Source organism: Metopolophium dirhodum, chromosome 7, assembly GCF_019925205.1.
Source record: "Metopolophium dirhodum isolate CAU chromosome 7, ASM1992520v1, whole genome shotgun sequence".
NCBI classification, from domain to species: domain Eukaryota; kingdom Metazoa; phylum Arthropoda; class Insecta; order Hemiptera; family Aphididae; genus Metopolophium; species Metopolophium dirhodum.
Window position 1 is genome coordinate 24,045,212 of NC_083566.1, and position 16,352 is coordinate 24,061,563.

Here is a 16,352-nt window from a genome sequence, read left to right on the forward strand (position 1 = left end):
CGCACGTTATATAATTTGTAAAAAACCATACAATACATATCGTTTGATGTGTTAGTTTATAAATCTAGAATATTTTTAAATTTTCATAAATTTAATAAATACCATAATAATTTTATATAAATATTGTACTAGGTATATTGGTGCGAGAATTGGAATATACTTGTATTATATGAACCAAAACAAAACTGTTGTTTTTTTTTTGAAAAAAATTCCTTAGCAATGTTCTATACTCTATAGTATATGTATGCATATTGTTACTGTCCATTTTCAAAACACCCGACAACAGTAATTACATAAAATTAATGCGATGCAAAGCATTTTAATACAAATTCAGGCTTCAATGAATGAAGCAATATTTCTATTAACATGATATATGCATAGTTATTTTTTTCGATCTTTTTTTTTTAAAATATTATATGCTACTAACAAGTGTCGGTTCAGCACATAACTGCCCTCAGTCTTTTATACGTATTCACCAAACAACTATCATCGTGAAATATGCGAAGTTCCATAACAAATATATTTTAATTTATAATATAATTTTTTTATAAAATGTTTAAAATAGGTATATAGTATGTTAAATTGTTTTTATTGTTAAATTATTATGAAGTACTAAAGTGTAAATTTTTATGAGTTGTATTTGAAGAAAATCCACATCAACGCCAAAGTGATTCAACAACAGTACAGGTCAGAAATATTCTAAATGCAAATATTCTAGGCGTAATTTAATATAGTTCGTTCATCTACATAGGAATAGAAATATGTCCAATATCAATTCTTCCACATTGAAATTGCTGTATGAAAATAATATGCCGTTTTGGAAAAGAAAATGCTTTATTTTATTAATATTAATTTCAACAACTTTCCTCGGTTTATTAACATTTTACGCTACACGCGATATTTTTAATCAAGGTACGTCCTATAATACTTAGTTGACTTTAAAATATTATATATAACACACTGACTTCTTATTATCAACGACGATTTAAATATTTCAGGTATAGATACAAATATTGGTAATAATTTAAATAGAACATTACGATCACCACTCAACGTCGAAAATCTATTCAAATCAGAGAGTTTTAGCACAATATCTAATGTATCCCAACCATATAATAATAGTCATTTTCAGGCGGTTTCAGATAACGTCCATAAACAAGAAATATCAGTCACGTGTGAATTAAATAACAGATTAAAAAGTCTTATGTATGAAATAAAAAGGCTTTACAACAGTTTAAATCGATTAGATGTTCAGTTTAATCGAGATAAACGGGGTCTTCGTGAAGAAACGACGATTGTTGATTGTGTAGAAATGAAGGGCAAATTCAATAAAATCTACGAGGACTTAAATCGGATATCTAAAGCATTATCAATGGTTGGCGACAATGGAATATGCCGTTGTAAATGTCCACTAGACACTATCACGACTGTTGGTACAACAACAGAAGTCTCACATTTAACCAAAATACCAATTGATCAAAGAATATTCACACTAGGAAATGTAAATGAACATGCACCTGCTACAGGTGAAAAAACGAAACAATCAAAAAAAATTATATTTTCTAAGTACACACCTCAAAGTGTAACCAATCAATTAGGTAGTGTTTCCGATTACGAAATCATTACTACAACTTCGAACGAAGAAAATGAATTCTCTACTACGTTATCATCGACACTTGGAGGTACCACTATCCAGGAAGACACCGATAGAACGGTCGATACAAAAGGAGATCTATCACCGGAAATGTCCATTGCGGTAACTAATATAGTTAATCGTGAAGATAATACTCAAACAACTGTTGGACCACAAATAATATATTTTACCGGTATTATACCCAACGATAATGAAAATATACAAACACATATTACTTCCGATACGTCAACCAGTTCAACAGATATTATGGATCCAAACGAAAGTATTGGAACAACAGAATTAAATAACGACAGAATAACTACTACACATGAGAACAATTCAAATAAAGACGTTTTTTTAAACTTTACAGCTGAAAATGAAAACATTTCTGAGACAACTACAGAAATATTGGGACATGAAAATAATCATAGCAATACTGTAAATATAACAAAAAAAAATTCGGAATCGACTACGGATATATCATCAAAACTTGACAACAGATATGACATCACTTATATTACAGAAGAATCTTCGGAATCGACATCAGAAAATGAAAACATTTCAGGATCGACTACAGAAATATCAGAACTTGACATAAATCATAGCAAAACATATTATGTTACAGAAAAAACTCTACAATCGACATCTGAAAATGAAAATACTTCAAGATCGACTACAGAAATATCAGAACTTGACAAAAATTATTCAGAAACATATGTTACAGAAAAAACTTCAGAATTCACATTCAAAATTACAGAAACATCAAAACCCGACGACAATAATTATAGTAACACTGATGTTACAGACAGAACAGTTGATTTGATTGAAAATAATAAAAATAGGAATGACACAGTTGTAAATGAAAGAACTTCATCGGAAAACCGCGGTGAAAAACATTACGATAAACCCAAAGACGCACAAAACACTAATCATTCGAAAACTATAATAAGTAACACTAACACAGAAAACGTAAACCACTCAATGCTGAATAACAAAGACGACGACGACAAAAGTACCCTACAGCAGCCTGAAGTGATACAACAACTGAAAGTACAACCGAAAACGTATCCAATATGCTTTTACCCGGCACCGTGTTCACCGAACATAGTGAATTATCAACAAATTAATGAGCTGCAAGACGCGAGTACAAATACCATACAGTATACGGCACAGTCGCTGAGCGCTTATAAAAGAAAACCACCAGTCGCCACAGTAATTCAAAACGATTACCCGGTGTTGTTAATTTGTCGAACGGACGTGGATTGCTCGGTTGCCGATTTCGCGGGACAACCGAACAGGTTGCACTGTATGTATTCTGTGAACGTAAACAAAAACAATGAAAATACTTCGAACCAAACGATAAAAAACTACTATAACAGCACGAAAAACGCAGCCGCGGTGACGAGCGCCAAGAGCGCTGCAAGAAACAACGGCGACATTTTAACGGGTAATAAAATAAAATATATAATTCCACCTAATATCGTATACCTATCGCCCAATAATACCTAACAATATGTAACATAATAACTTTATGATAATATAATATTATAGTCAAACTAATCGATTTCGTGTCTGGTCCGCAGGTAATCTCGATTGTCCGTCGAATACGTTTCCGTGTGTGGACAACTCCGGGTGTGTGGACACCGAAAACTGGTGCGACGGCCGAATTCATTGCAATGACGCGAGTGATGAAAGCCAGTGTAATTGCAAACAACGAATAGACAAAGACAAATTGTGTGACGGATATTACGACTGTCCGAGTGGAGAAGACGAATTGGGTTGTTTCGGTACGGCACATATAATTAATATTGTTAAGAACAAATCATATCATGTCCACATTATAGGTTTAGTAAAATAAAATATATTACATACACATGATATAGACATATTATTATCTATTGTTTTAAAATTTGATTTATTGAATTTTATTTGAATTATTTATTCAATAAATTAAAATTCAAATACATACACATATAATTGACACATCTATTATTTCTAGGTTGTAATAACGAAACGTTTAGTTGTGGCGATTGGGATATTATTTTACAGCGTTCCAGCTGTTTCGAAAGACGAAATCGTTGTGATTATATAAAAAATTGTCCTAACGGCCGCGATGAAGACGAATGCACTTTGTTATCTAGACACCTCGAAAATCCGAATCAAGTATATTATAATTATATTATTATTTTGAGAAATCATTTTAATCTTAACATTTATATAATAATCAAACTGTTTAATTTTTTTCCTATTTATATTTCTACACCCATCTGTATCGACTATAGTTTTTAAACCATAAAATAATTTTAATTTCAACTATTAAGGAGACTATATTTTGAAATATATTTATTTAACAAAATTATTAAGTAATTGATAATTATTAATTATCTATTATCTATTATCTATTATTATTATTATTATTATCACTTTAATATTTAAATTATTATTATTATCTATTATCTAATATCGAATCAATAATTTATAAATTAAATAGGTAAATAAAAAGATGGAAAGTAGGTAATCGCTCTACTGTACAATAGGTGTCGAGTGTATCTATACCTTGTCATTGAGTAAGTCACTCTAATGTATTTTGATTTAAATTGTAATTCAATGATAAATCATTCTAAACATTATTCAGCCTATATTAATAAGTTTATTTTATGATATTTTTTTTATCTTTTGCTACTATAGTAATTTATTTCATTATTAGTAATACATTAGGTTGAATCTATATTATTGCCGAAAATATTGCATTTATTATATTATTATTAGTTATTAATATTTAATTGTTACAATATAGTATATTTTATTTATATCATATATTATTGTTATTAACTTTTGAGTAAATACCGCCTTACCGTAGAGCGGTGTAAAACTGCAGTGAATACAGAATAGGTTCGTTGTATAAATAGGAAATAGCTTAAAATTAATCGTAATCTTTTGAAAATGTCGTGTATTTAAAATATAATAATATACCTACCTAAAAAGTTTAAAATCCCCACAAAAAAATATTTTTTAATTACTTCAAAATAACTAGAATTATAATTCTTTGTTTAATAATACCTAAAATGTTGTCAAGATTTGGACTTAAAATTACTATATTTGTCTATAAAAATATTGATTTGATATATTTGTTAATTTTTTTGGTTCCAGTATATGAATTACTTATGAGAAACTTATTGTATTAGAATAGTCAAGCCTTATCTCTAAAAATTGACCATTTTTACAAAATAATTTTCAAATTGTCGTGATTTTGATGGATTTTGTCAAAATTTAAACTTCAGATCTTTATAGGAAAATTTTATTATTTGCAATATTAATCGTGACTATGTATTTCAATAGTTTTAAATTGCTAAAATAACAACTTATGTGGGATCTTTTATTAAATTTTCAAGTTTTTTGACCTGGAAAATTAAAATTGTATTGACTATTATGAAACAATTTTGAAAATTCCACATTCCACATTCTTATTATAGCTGAAAAAGATATGCGGTTATTCGTTTTTGAGTTAGGTACACAACAAAAACAAAATTGATCATTTTAACATTAGATTGTGTAAATTAATAGATGGTGATAAATGCCCAATATGTTTTTACATTTTTATCTTTACTCCTACAATCTAAGCACTAAATAATTACAAGCAATTATAGCTAGTTATAATTATATTAGAAATTAGAATACAATATTGGTATAATAACATTTTAATATTAAAAAATGATAAGTCGGATTTAAATAAAAATAGATTCATTTTTAACCAGTTAAAAAAGAAGATATAGATAAATATTTTAAATACTATACCTATTTATGAAAACATTTTTAGTACCTACCTAATATAATATGTTGTTTGTCGAGAAATGTTTCCAATGATAATGAATATTTCATATACCTATAATATTATCATGGTAAATAGTAATATAGTACCTATATTATTTACCTTAAAAAATATCTCAATCAAATTAAATATTTTAAAAAATATAGACCTATTATTGCTATACACATATTATATTATAATTTATAAATTTTGTAATTTATACATATTAGATATTTTTCATTTCATACTCGTCCGGTTATCTGCACCATAATTGGAAAGGAAATTGGTACCCAATGTGTGGTAACGATCAAATTCACACGTGGGCGGAAAAAGCGTGTACGGTTGAGTCTGGAGAAATGTCAAAGTAAACTATTTAGTTATATAATATATTATTCCATTGTAGGAGAATTTATATTTTTAATAAAAATATTTGATTGGGTAACTAGGCCAAATAAAGTAGAGTATACGAATGAGCTGACTACTTATAACGGTCCATATATTACTATCGATGGAAATAATCAAATTATACTATTAAACGAATGCAAGCACCAAGGGATCTTTGTCGAATGTGAACCAGAAATGTGTGGCATACGTTCCGATCTTAAATTCAACAAAAATATTGATCCTGATAGACTGAGAAGAAGTCCTTATTTAGAACCCTGGAGTAACATCACCTCGCGCTTTACGAGGTCGAAAGACCCTAGAGTAGTTGGAGGCATTGCCAGCAACCCTGGCGCGTGGCCGTGGCTCATTGCACTTTACCAGGATGGCATATTCCATTGTGGCGGTGTTATATTAAGTGATCAATGGGTGTTGACCGCAGCGCACTGCGTTAATCAGTAAGTACCGAACGTGATACCTGGGCGATTATTATCATTATATTATTGTTTTAATTAATGTTGTTTCATTTTATTGTTCGGATTAATATTTATACATAATTGTTTGTAAAACATAGGTATAAGAAACATTTTTATGAAGTGCAAGCAGGAATTTTGCGAAGATTTTCATTTTCGCCCATGGAACAATCGAGAATAGTAACGCACGCAATAATCCACACTCAGTATAGTAGATCGACGATGGAAAACGATTTGGCCGTGTTAAGATTGGATCGCAGTCTGGAATTTAACCGTTGGATTCGCCCAGTGTGTTTGCCCGATAATAAATTGAGCTGGATTCCATTTCCGGGAACAATGTGTACAGCTGTTGGTTGGGGAGCTACGGTTGAACACGGACCAGACCGTAAGTCGAACAAAACGGTGTAAAATAGTAGACTGTGATTTTTATTTTATTTTTTAGCCGACAACATGCGAGAGGTAGAAGTACCGATTCTTGCCGAGTGCACGCATAAATCTGATATAGATGGTAAAGAAATTTGTGCCGGGTATTTGAGTGGTGGCCACGATACTTGCCAAGGAGATAGTGGAGGTCCACTGCTTTGCAGAGAACCTAACAATCTGAATAAATGGTATGTGGCTGGCATAGTTAGCCACGGCGAAGGATGCGCGAGACCTATGGAACCCGGAGTATACACTAGAGTCGCGTTATATATGGATTGGATTTTCAAAGCTACTGGTGAGTTAAAATATGTTAAAATAATGATTTATATAATATATATATTATATATGTTTTAACATAAAATTATGTGTTATGTTTGTATAATTTCTATTTTTTACAATAAACAATATATTTACTTTTCTCGATTAAATTAAATGTTTTGTTTCAGAAGAAAACAATTTGCCACAAGACCGTCCACTACAATATTGTCCAGGAATCCGATGCAAAACCGGAAAACAATGTATTCCGACCAAACGTCAATGTGACAAATATGTGGACTGTATGAACGCGGAAGACGAACAAAATTGTGATTACACCGGTTCTCAGTATCAAGTGAATTTATATCGGTCGAGAAACACTGATCATAGCAATTTAAAGTACAGTAAATTAAAAAGTGCTGGACAGCCACTGCGAGATGTTAATGTGAATTTCACCACTCCAAAACTGACGCCGACAACGGTAGCGTCTGTAAGAACAAACATAACACCATTATCAAAATATGATATCAACGCTAATCTCCGGGACAGAGACGTCGTTAAAGTCGAAACTAAAACGACCGAAGCGGTTGTCCAAGAAAAAAACAATAGTAATAATATTACTAGACTAAATGATACGGTTATCAATGCCTTGAGTCAACTTTTCGACAACCAGTTTACAGAAAAAATGTTCAGCTGTAAAAGGTAAAGTATGAAAAACGAGGCCGAAAGTAATTGGTTCTGGAACCAAAAACTATATGTTTATATCACAATACAATATAATATATTATTCCTGCAAGAACCAGCAACCCTAAGAAAAAAAATATTTGTAATTTATTCATCTAAAATTATATTTAAAACATAACGTCATGTTATTACGACAAACTCTTGACAGGTTTTAACTATATTGTTTTTAATTTAACGAATTGACTTTAGCTGAGTAATCTTATTTAGAAAGGGAATCCAAAAACACAATAAACCGTAACCAGAATCGTGAACTGTATAGACCAATGTTTAGAATTACATCGAAAACCAGAACCAATTGTATCTTAAAGTTCCAAGCCATGGACTCAAAAATAATACTTAAATTATTGCGTATATTATTAAAGCTCGTCCGATGATTTATCTTTCCAGAATAACTCAAGTGGTGGTGTATAACCACCGTTGTGATGGCACGGTGGACTGCGAGGATGGTACGGACGAAGAGTCTTGCAATTGCAAAACGAGACTGGCGAACATGTACAATTCGTCTGCCATCTGTGACGGGATCATGGACTGTCACAACGGCGCGGACGAGGCCGATTGCTTTACGTCCAAGTGCAAAGCTGACGAGACCTCTTGCGGCTGGCCGATAAAATGCGTCAAAAAAAGCGCGTGGTGCGACGGGCACGTGAACTGCATCGACGGCAGTGATGAGAAATACTGCGGTAACTATAGCTATAAATTATAATAGTCGTGTTGGAAAACTTATCAGCTACCATATTATTATTGTCTATCCATTTCATTTTCAGTGGCGATCACGAACGGCACTACAGCTGTGACGTCGGACGCGACCGGACGGCCGACGTTACGTCAATCTGGCATGGTGGCCGTTAACCGCAACGGTGTCTGGAGGGTGAGGTGCATAAACGATGATCCAGTTGTTAAGATCGCACACGACACTTGTTCCAGCCTAGGTTACTCGTACGTATATACCTACTAAATATTATTATATTATAATTATAGTTTAATAAAATATTTTAATAAAACGGTGAAGCACTGAGGCTCGAGTTGCATTGAAACCGTACAGAAAATAACCATAATACTTATGCTGGAACTGGAACCTCACAAAACTGTTATTTAATTATTTATGGACCAAACCAAATAGTTTGAGATATATTTTTGGCGAGTTATAATAAATCCCAGGAAACTTGTGCCTGCTTATATATTATATTTTTTTAAATAAAATCAGTCATTCATCATTAGTACATCGTACGCGTGTGAGTAGTAGGTACATAATATTTATATATGTAGGTACATAAATATATGTACACAATTTCAATCCAAATCACCAGTGACATAAAATACAGACGACTTACAATTTTAATTTTACGACCATAATAAATAGTTGATTGTATTAATGTATAGGTATTGTAAAGTACTTATATTTTAAATTTAGAAAATAATGAATAGGTAGTATAGTATTCCAATTTAAAATTAATTGAAATAGTTACTTCCGGTATACGAATTTATTTACGAAACCGTCGAATTTGCGTTGCTATTTCATTAGACTCGATTTCGTTCTAATGCCCATCGTTTGTTATTGTTGATATCCTCAGTCACTCGGAACACTATGCCAAGAGAATGTCGTGGAACAGTCCTCTGCCTTTGAAAACAAACAAATTGAAGATCAGCGACGTGTGCGAAGGGCTTTTCGTGATATGCGGTGGCAGGAAGACGGTAGACGAGAAACGGTACCATTGGCATGCTGACATCTTAGTGAACGGTACGCTCGTTCAATCCGGAGTGCTACTGAAGGACTCGTGGGTGCTTGTCAAAAGAACCGGTTTAAAGTGCGCACACGAAAAACGACAGACAGAAATCAGTTCCAAATTATAATGTCTCTCGTTATTGTTTGTTTTTTATTTTTCAAGTTTAAACAAATCGTACGCGACGGCAGTGTTGGGTGGCAGCACGTACTCGATCATCTGGATCAAGTCACCGTACGAACAGATCGTCCGAGTCGATGGGATCAGAGAAGTTCCCGGTGAAGATTATGATTTGCTTCATTTGGCTAGTCCAGCAACCGTGAGCAGAGGCGTGGCCCCATTAGAAGTTCTGCCGTTCCAGCCATCGCCTTGGCTGAATGGTACTTGCTACGCGATCGGCTACACGAACGGCCAGCATAACAATAAAACCGAAGTTGCTTTCCTTCGACCAGATGCCGGACATTGCGACGACCCTAACGAGTTGTGCTTTACTGTGTCACAAATACCCCGATCATGTTCAGTAAGTGCATACAACTATTAACCATAATTGGGCCTTGGCCCTTGAGACTGTAACTATATGTGAATCTGTGTATATTACACTGCAGTAATAACTAATAACATAAGTTGAAATAACTAATATCGAAATTGCGAAGATTCGTGTATTTAACACACACAAGATTTTCAAAGTACGTAGGAAACATTTAATTACCTATAATTAGTTGTTCTATTTTACTGTTAGGAGACAAAAATATTATGTACCTATAAAATAACCAATAAATGAAATAATAGAAAAAATTACTAAACATTATTAAACAAGCAAAAAATATTTGAAAAGCGCAAATCAAAAGTTTCAAATTGAAACATTTTGAATATGAATCGAAATTATTATCTTATTTGTGTATATAAGAAACGGGGAGATTAATTTGATAAGCAAATACATATTAGTATATTACATAAAGGTACCCGACACCCGTACACTGTACCAATAACCGCAGCATAGGCATAAATATGGTTAAAAATCGGGGGGCTAAGTCGCCCGCCCCTAAGCCCCCCCCCCTCAATTACGCCAATGTACTGCAGCAAAATGTATTATGTGCACGTAACCACATATAGGTATATATTTGATATGCTATTTAGATTTTCAAAAGACATATTACCGTATATAAACTAATACATAGCCTATAATAAATGATCTGCGTGATTTCAGAATGGAAAAAATATGTCTCGCGTAACTGCGGTCATCTGTGAATCAAATTTCGGTTTGTTTCTGGCCGCACCGTCGATCCAGCCCGACATGAACCTATGCGATCGTAACGTGCGAATCCGACTACCCATGGCTGAATGTCTGATGAACAAAATTGCGGAAATCATTGGTAAATTATACACATGTATCTATTATAAACAGCTGCTCCAATGTCACTCGGAATATTATAATATAATATGCGACCAAGATTTTTCGATTCACTAATAAATGAAACAGTTGTATGGGTACTATATATTGTGCATGATATTATAATTTATAAGTAATTACTTATATTATACTAGGATGTATATCTGGAGAATTCAACAATTTGCCGTTGAAATTATATTTAAATAATATGTCATATCTTCCAGATACACCCTGTAACATTATTTATACAATGTACATTATTTTTCAATGTGTTCGACTTGGTTGACACAAATTTAACTCAACGTGATCCCTGCCATTTTTATCACACGCGACATTTAAACGACCCTGTATTATATGATATATTCGTTATTGTTCCGTGTGTACGTTTTTTATGTTTTGTAGATGAAAGCGTGAAAACGACAACCGTTCCCTTTTGTAGCGGCAAACGCTGTGAGCTCGGCGAGTGCGTTCCGTGGGAAAGAGTGTGCGACGGAGTACCGGATTGTCGTGACGAACAAGACGAAACGATTAAAATGTGCCAAGAGCGAACCGAGAAATGCAAAACCAACGACACTCTGTGCAGTAATAGATTATACTTACATAAATTATAATAATACAATATTGAGTGAAGGATCCATTGTTGTGGGAGAGGGGATAATGGGCAAATTGCACTATAATAAAAATTATCCTAACTAGAATTTATCTTAATTAATATATTAATTTGATAATTAGTTACTAAATGTAACTTATCGCTTAATAATCCTAACAAAGATCTGCTATAACTGCTATTGGAGAAGTATTGTAAAGATCAGTCACCTATTATTAAAATGTAAGATAGCAATTATTTTGGAAGGCATCGCATGTAAATACTTATCTTTAAATATTATTTTAACCAAAAGTATCTCAACTACAAATTATTATTGGATTAGACGACTGCATAATTTAAAAAACTAGACTTGTTATAAAACAATAAGAAGTATTACGCGTGTGTAATACAAATACAAATTATAGACAAATATTATCTTTATGAACGATCGGAAAACGTCTATGACGTTAATCCATACAATTTTGATTTCGATTCTCAAGCAAAAAAAGTTGGGTAAGTGGATGTCGCTCTGCTGTACAGTAGGTTACAAGTGGGTCACTTTAATGGATGGTGTTAAATTTGAATTCAATGATATAATATCATTGTATAAGAAAAACGATTCTGAGCGAAAACGGCCAGTCAGCCTATGATATTACTAATAGTATATTTGATGATATTATTGTAAATAAAGTAATTTATATATAACCGATTTACGAGGAGCCTTGTTTTCAATTTTCAATCCTTAGCTATAAAAGTTGAACATTTTATAAATTTTTAACTAAAAAATAATTATTAAATTATAACTTTGATAAATTTTGTCAAAATTTAAACTTTAAATGCTTATAAAAAAAAATTGTGACTATGTATTTTTATATTTTTCAAGTGCTATTAGACCGATATATCAAGAGCCTTATATTAAATTTTCACGCTTTTTTACCCAACAAATAAAATATATTTTATTGGTATTTATAGAAAAAAAACTAAAAAAATTGAAAACTGACAATGTCCGTAAACAGCTCAAAAACAGTCAAATTATTTTCAAAATTTTATGGTGTATAGAAAATGTTAATACAAACATTCAATGAAATTTTCGAGTACCTACAGTCATACGTTTTTTAATTACAACAAAATAAGAAAATCGTTACATGAGATATCGAGTGAATATCAAATGTTGAAAAATATGAATTTCAAACACTCATAAAAATTTAATTTGACTTTCTTGTAAACATTTTTTTTTTTTTTGATAAAGGTAGACAAACTTATGGATAATCTTGTATTACATTTTCAAATCTTAGATTTAAAAAGAAAAATTTTTATGAATTCTCAACTCAAAATAATTTGCTAATTTTCGTGATTTTGTCAATATTTGAACTTTAAATGTTTATAAATAAAAACTGTGACTAAGGATAAGTGACTTTAATTTTTTTTCATCTGCCTTTGAAACAATAATCTAGGAGCCCCAAAGTACCAACTAGATTCACTTTCCTATCAGAAAAGTTGCGGTTGAAGAAAATCCAAGCACTTTTACTGTCCTAAAAGGTGATGACAGACACAAAAAAAATAAAAAAAAACACACATCATTGTACAATCAATACATTCATCGCTTCGCTCAGAATCTAAAAATATTGAATCTTTATTCACTAATTCACTATCTATACATATTAATATAAGCGATAATAATTAACGTACGTACCTACCTATAGGTATATATACTGACACTCAAATACTAAATATACTTACCTATACAATGCACTGCAGTCTGCAACAATGTATAATTGTATACAATATAATATAAATATATAATATACAAGTACCTATTTACAACTATTCCATATTTCCATAGTCTGCGACGTGGGTAGTTTTCGTTGCGCCAACGGAAAATGTGTGGAGAAAACTGCATTTTGCGACGGACTCAACAACTGCGGCGACGGAACCGATGAACCAAAGACATGTGAGAAAAACACGTGCGTGGACTATCTAAAGCTCACGGCCCCGGAAAGATTATGTGACGGACGTTGGGATTGTTTGGACAAGACGGACGAAGAGTTCGCGAACTGTCCCGGTTACTGCAACAGAACGAACGTTTATCACTGTCAATCGTAAGCAATATAAAATATACAAACATAAAACAAGTGTAATAGTGTATGTAACACACTAATATGGATATTGTATACATGAATAATTATTTAACGAAAAAAAGGTTTTAATCGCATCTCGTCTGTCTGTAGATCGAACAAATGCATATCTACGGAACTCGTGTGCGACGGCGAAGAAGATTGTCCCGAATCCGACGACGAAGCCGAATGCATTGGCTTAATCACTCCAGCTGGAAAAAAGTATGAGTAGTTGCTACCCAACACCTATACCTATATGAATATTATTTATTGTTAATATATCGCGGTAATGCGTAGGTGGCCGCTTCCGCGGAACCCAATTATGTATACATGATATAAAAAAACTGAATATGCTCGCAAATTATTATAAAATTTTAATACATTTTCCCCTCATTTTTATAAAAATTTTAATTTTAGTGACTCAACCATTTAAAGTATCAAGTATACAAAATTAACAATTTATTAAGCTATATTAATAATAAATATGATTATTTAACAAAAATTTAAGGAATATAAAGCCGGGTCCAGACGATCCGATCCATCTAGGTCTATACATCAAAGAAATACTGCATATTATGTTGATTCCGTTTGGTCGTCTGGACCCAGCTTATATTACATTGAACTACAATAATTTATACAGTAATCGTATTCTATATTTCTATGATAAATATTATTCTTTATTTATCGTATTCGAATTTGTAAATTGTAGTATAAATTATTACAAGTACAATACTTTAATACTTAAGATGGCGCTACACCCGCATGCGTTCTCTCCGTCTTACAAACACATAACATACCTACCAAATTGTACGCTCAGTAGATCCCGGTTATCTCTTTTAGTTAAACAAAAATGAGTAAATTGACCTCTTATAAAATTTAAAGGTAAAATTGTTATGCAGTGAAAATCATAAGTTTTTTTTTAGATTATAATCTCTATAATTTAATTTTAAAGTAAGTTATGAGTATTTTAAAATGCACAAACAATTTAAAATTTTAAAATACTCATAGGTAATACTTGCCTTAAAATTAAATTATAGAGATACCCCAATGAGGTTTACAGATAATATACTTACTTCTAAATTTTATAATAGGTCAACTAATTTTTCACCGTTGTAATAAGTAATAACTTTAACACAGAACTTGCACTTTCAGTGAGTTGTGATGGTGTTTGTTTTTCGGTGTATATATATTGTGTATTTGTATATAATAGTATTATGTTGTTATCGTGTATACCTCTGCCTACAGCACTACAGTAGTGATATACCCATAATAATGATTAATGGCTATATTATGTGTCATACCTTATTTCATTTCTGCTGCAGAAACGAAGGCGTGTTAGCGGTAAGGTCGTACGGGCACTGGCACGAGCAGTGCATAACCGATGACTACACAGACGTCGATTATCATTCGCTGTGCAGAGCACTGGGATTCAGGCATGCGGTGGGCATAAAAAAAGCAGTCGGCACTAGTGTGGACTTCGAGAACTTCATGGTCGTCCAGCTGAACGCAGGCACGGACGTCATCATCCGGTCGGCGACTAAAGACATCTTGCAGTGGCGGACTGACCCTGCGTGCACCGCCACGTACGTGATGTGTTCGAGCACGTAGCTCAGCCCTCAGCTACGACGATAAAAACTATTTAATTACGATATTATTTATTATAACCCAAAATAAATATATTATATTATATAAAATTATTTAGGTACTGTTGTATGTACGCACATATATATATATTACAATATTACATAGGTTTTATATTGGGTACCTATACCTATATATTATATACAGGACACAGGTACTAGGAATAGGTAATAGGAATTCTAAATGTATAGATCATAATATAAGATCATCATAAATGTTTTAATGTTTGAAGTTGAACAAACAAATGTGCTGCACAAAGAGTGCAAATATAATATTTATTTTTATAATATATATTGTGTTAACTGACCAGAAATATAAAATAGCGTGTTTTACATAAACATGGAACAAATTTTTATAATATTCTTATTTCAAAACCTACCTACTGCCTGACGTATATTCTATATTTCTATTGGTTTCAATATAATATATTAGGCAATATCATTTATAAATAACGAACATTTTGCAGCCAGCCACCACCCAAAATTTTCAATTTAACTTCCAAAAAAACTATTAAAAAAATTGACAAACTCATTGCAAATATACCCGTATACCTACACCATTACAATAAATTCCAGTGGCGTTAAAAAATAAACAAGTCCGCTCAGTAGTAGGTAAGCTGTGTTATTAAATGTCGCTCTATCATTCAGCATTCAGGCATCAGATAGCAATATGGCATGATGCGGCCTTCTAGTAAAAATAAAATTTTTACCCTTTTCATACTCACGTCTATAAATCTTTTTTATATGAGCGACATTTCGTGGTTACTGGTTAGTACTTACTACCTACGACTGTCAACAAGAAGTGGCGTCATTTAAATTTTTATTGGACTAGAGCAATTTTTCACTCTCAACATTTTTTTCACTCAGATTCTCGTAGCATAGTGCCATAGAGGTGAACGGGAGGGGGGGGCGTATGGTAAATGTGCCGACTTAAGTTTGATGTAAATACTAGACTGGGCCAAATGACGCCCCGGTCGACAAGGTTTAACCTTATCTCCATTCTCAAAAATATCTACTGGTGTATAGCTAACATGTATAGGTAGGTAACCACAGCTCACAGGGTGATATTTCTTCTTCCTTCCTTTTAAATATTGACATTGTGTACTTCAAATATTATGATCCTTACTGACTTCACTAAAGTAATAATATCATTAATTAATACTGATCTATATAAACTTTAAACT

At 32.3% G+C, this 16,352-nt stretch overlaps 1 protein-coding gene across 3 annotated transcripts; it reads left to right on the forward strand.

Annotated features, from left to right (window-relative positions):
• The first annotated feature begins 364 nt into the window (after positions 1-364).
• On the forward strand, positions 365-15,502 carry LOC132948681 (serine protease nudel). Of its 3 annotated transcripts, none has more exons than XM_061019266.1 (19): positions 365-687; positions 752-912; positions 999-3,080; positions 3,217-3,420; positions 3,633-3,796; positions 5,672-5,805; positions 5,888-6,280; positions 6,397-6,680; positions 6,738-7,013; positions 7,168-7,675; positions 8,105-8,397; positions 8,482-8,653; positions 9,289-9,522; positions 9,604-9,958; positions 10,646-10,811; positions 11,231-11,410; positions 13,258-13,513; positions 13,643-13,750; positions 14,851-15,502. In XM_061019266.1, the coding sequence occupies exons 2-19, from the start codon at positions 762-764 to the stop codon at positions 15,134-15,136; spliced, it is 6,246 nt and encodes a 2,081-aa protein (XP_060875249.1). In that variant the 5' UTR covers positions 365-687; positions 752-761; the 3' UTR covers positions 15,137-15,502. The 3 variants fall into 3 exon arrangements, with proteins under 3 accessions (XP_060875249.1, XP_060875248.1, XP_060875247.1); XM_061019265.1 differs by having other exon boundaries at positions 366-687; positions 735-912; positions 7,165-7,675; XM_061019264.1 differs by having other exon boundaries at positions 367-687; positions 7,165-7,675.
• Positions 15,503-16,352: the final 850 nt, after the last annotated feature.

What these genes read in the sequence shown, in the direction of transcription:
- LOC132948681 (XM_061019265.1), top strand. Translation starts at nt 762, where the DNA reads ATGTCCAATATCAATTCTTCCACATTGAAATTGCTGTATGAAAATAAT. An exon ending in CAGTGATGAGAAATACTGCG is followed by an intron (nt 8,398 to 8,481) that starts GTAACTATAGCT and finishes TTTCATTTTCAG; the next exon opens with TGGCGATCACGAACGGCACT. An exon ending in AACGTTTATCACTGTCAATC is followed by an intron (nt 13,514 to 13,642) that starts GTAAGCAATATA and finishes GTCTGTCTGTAG; the next exon opens with ATCGAACAAATGCATATCTA.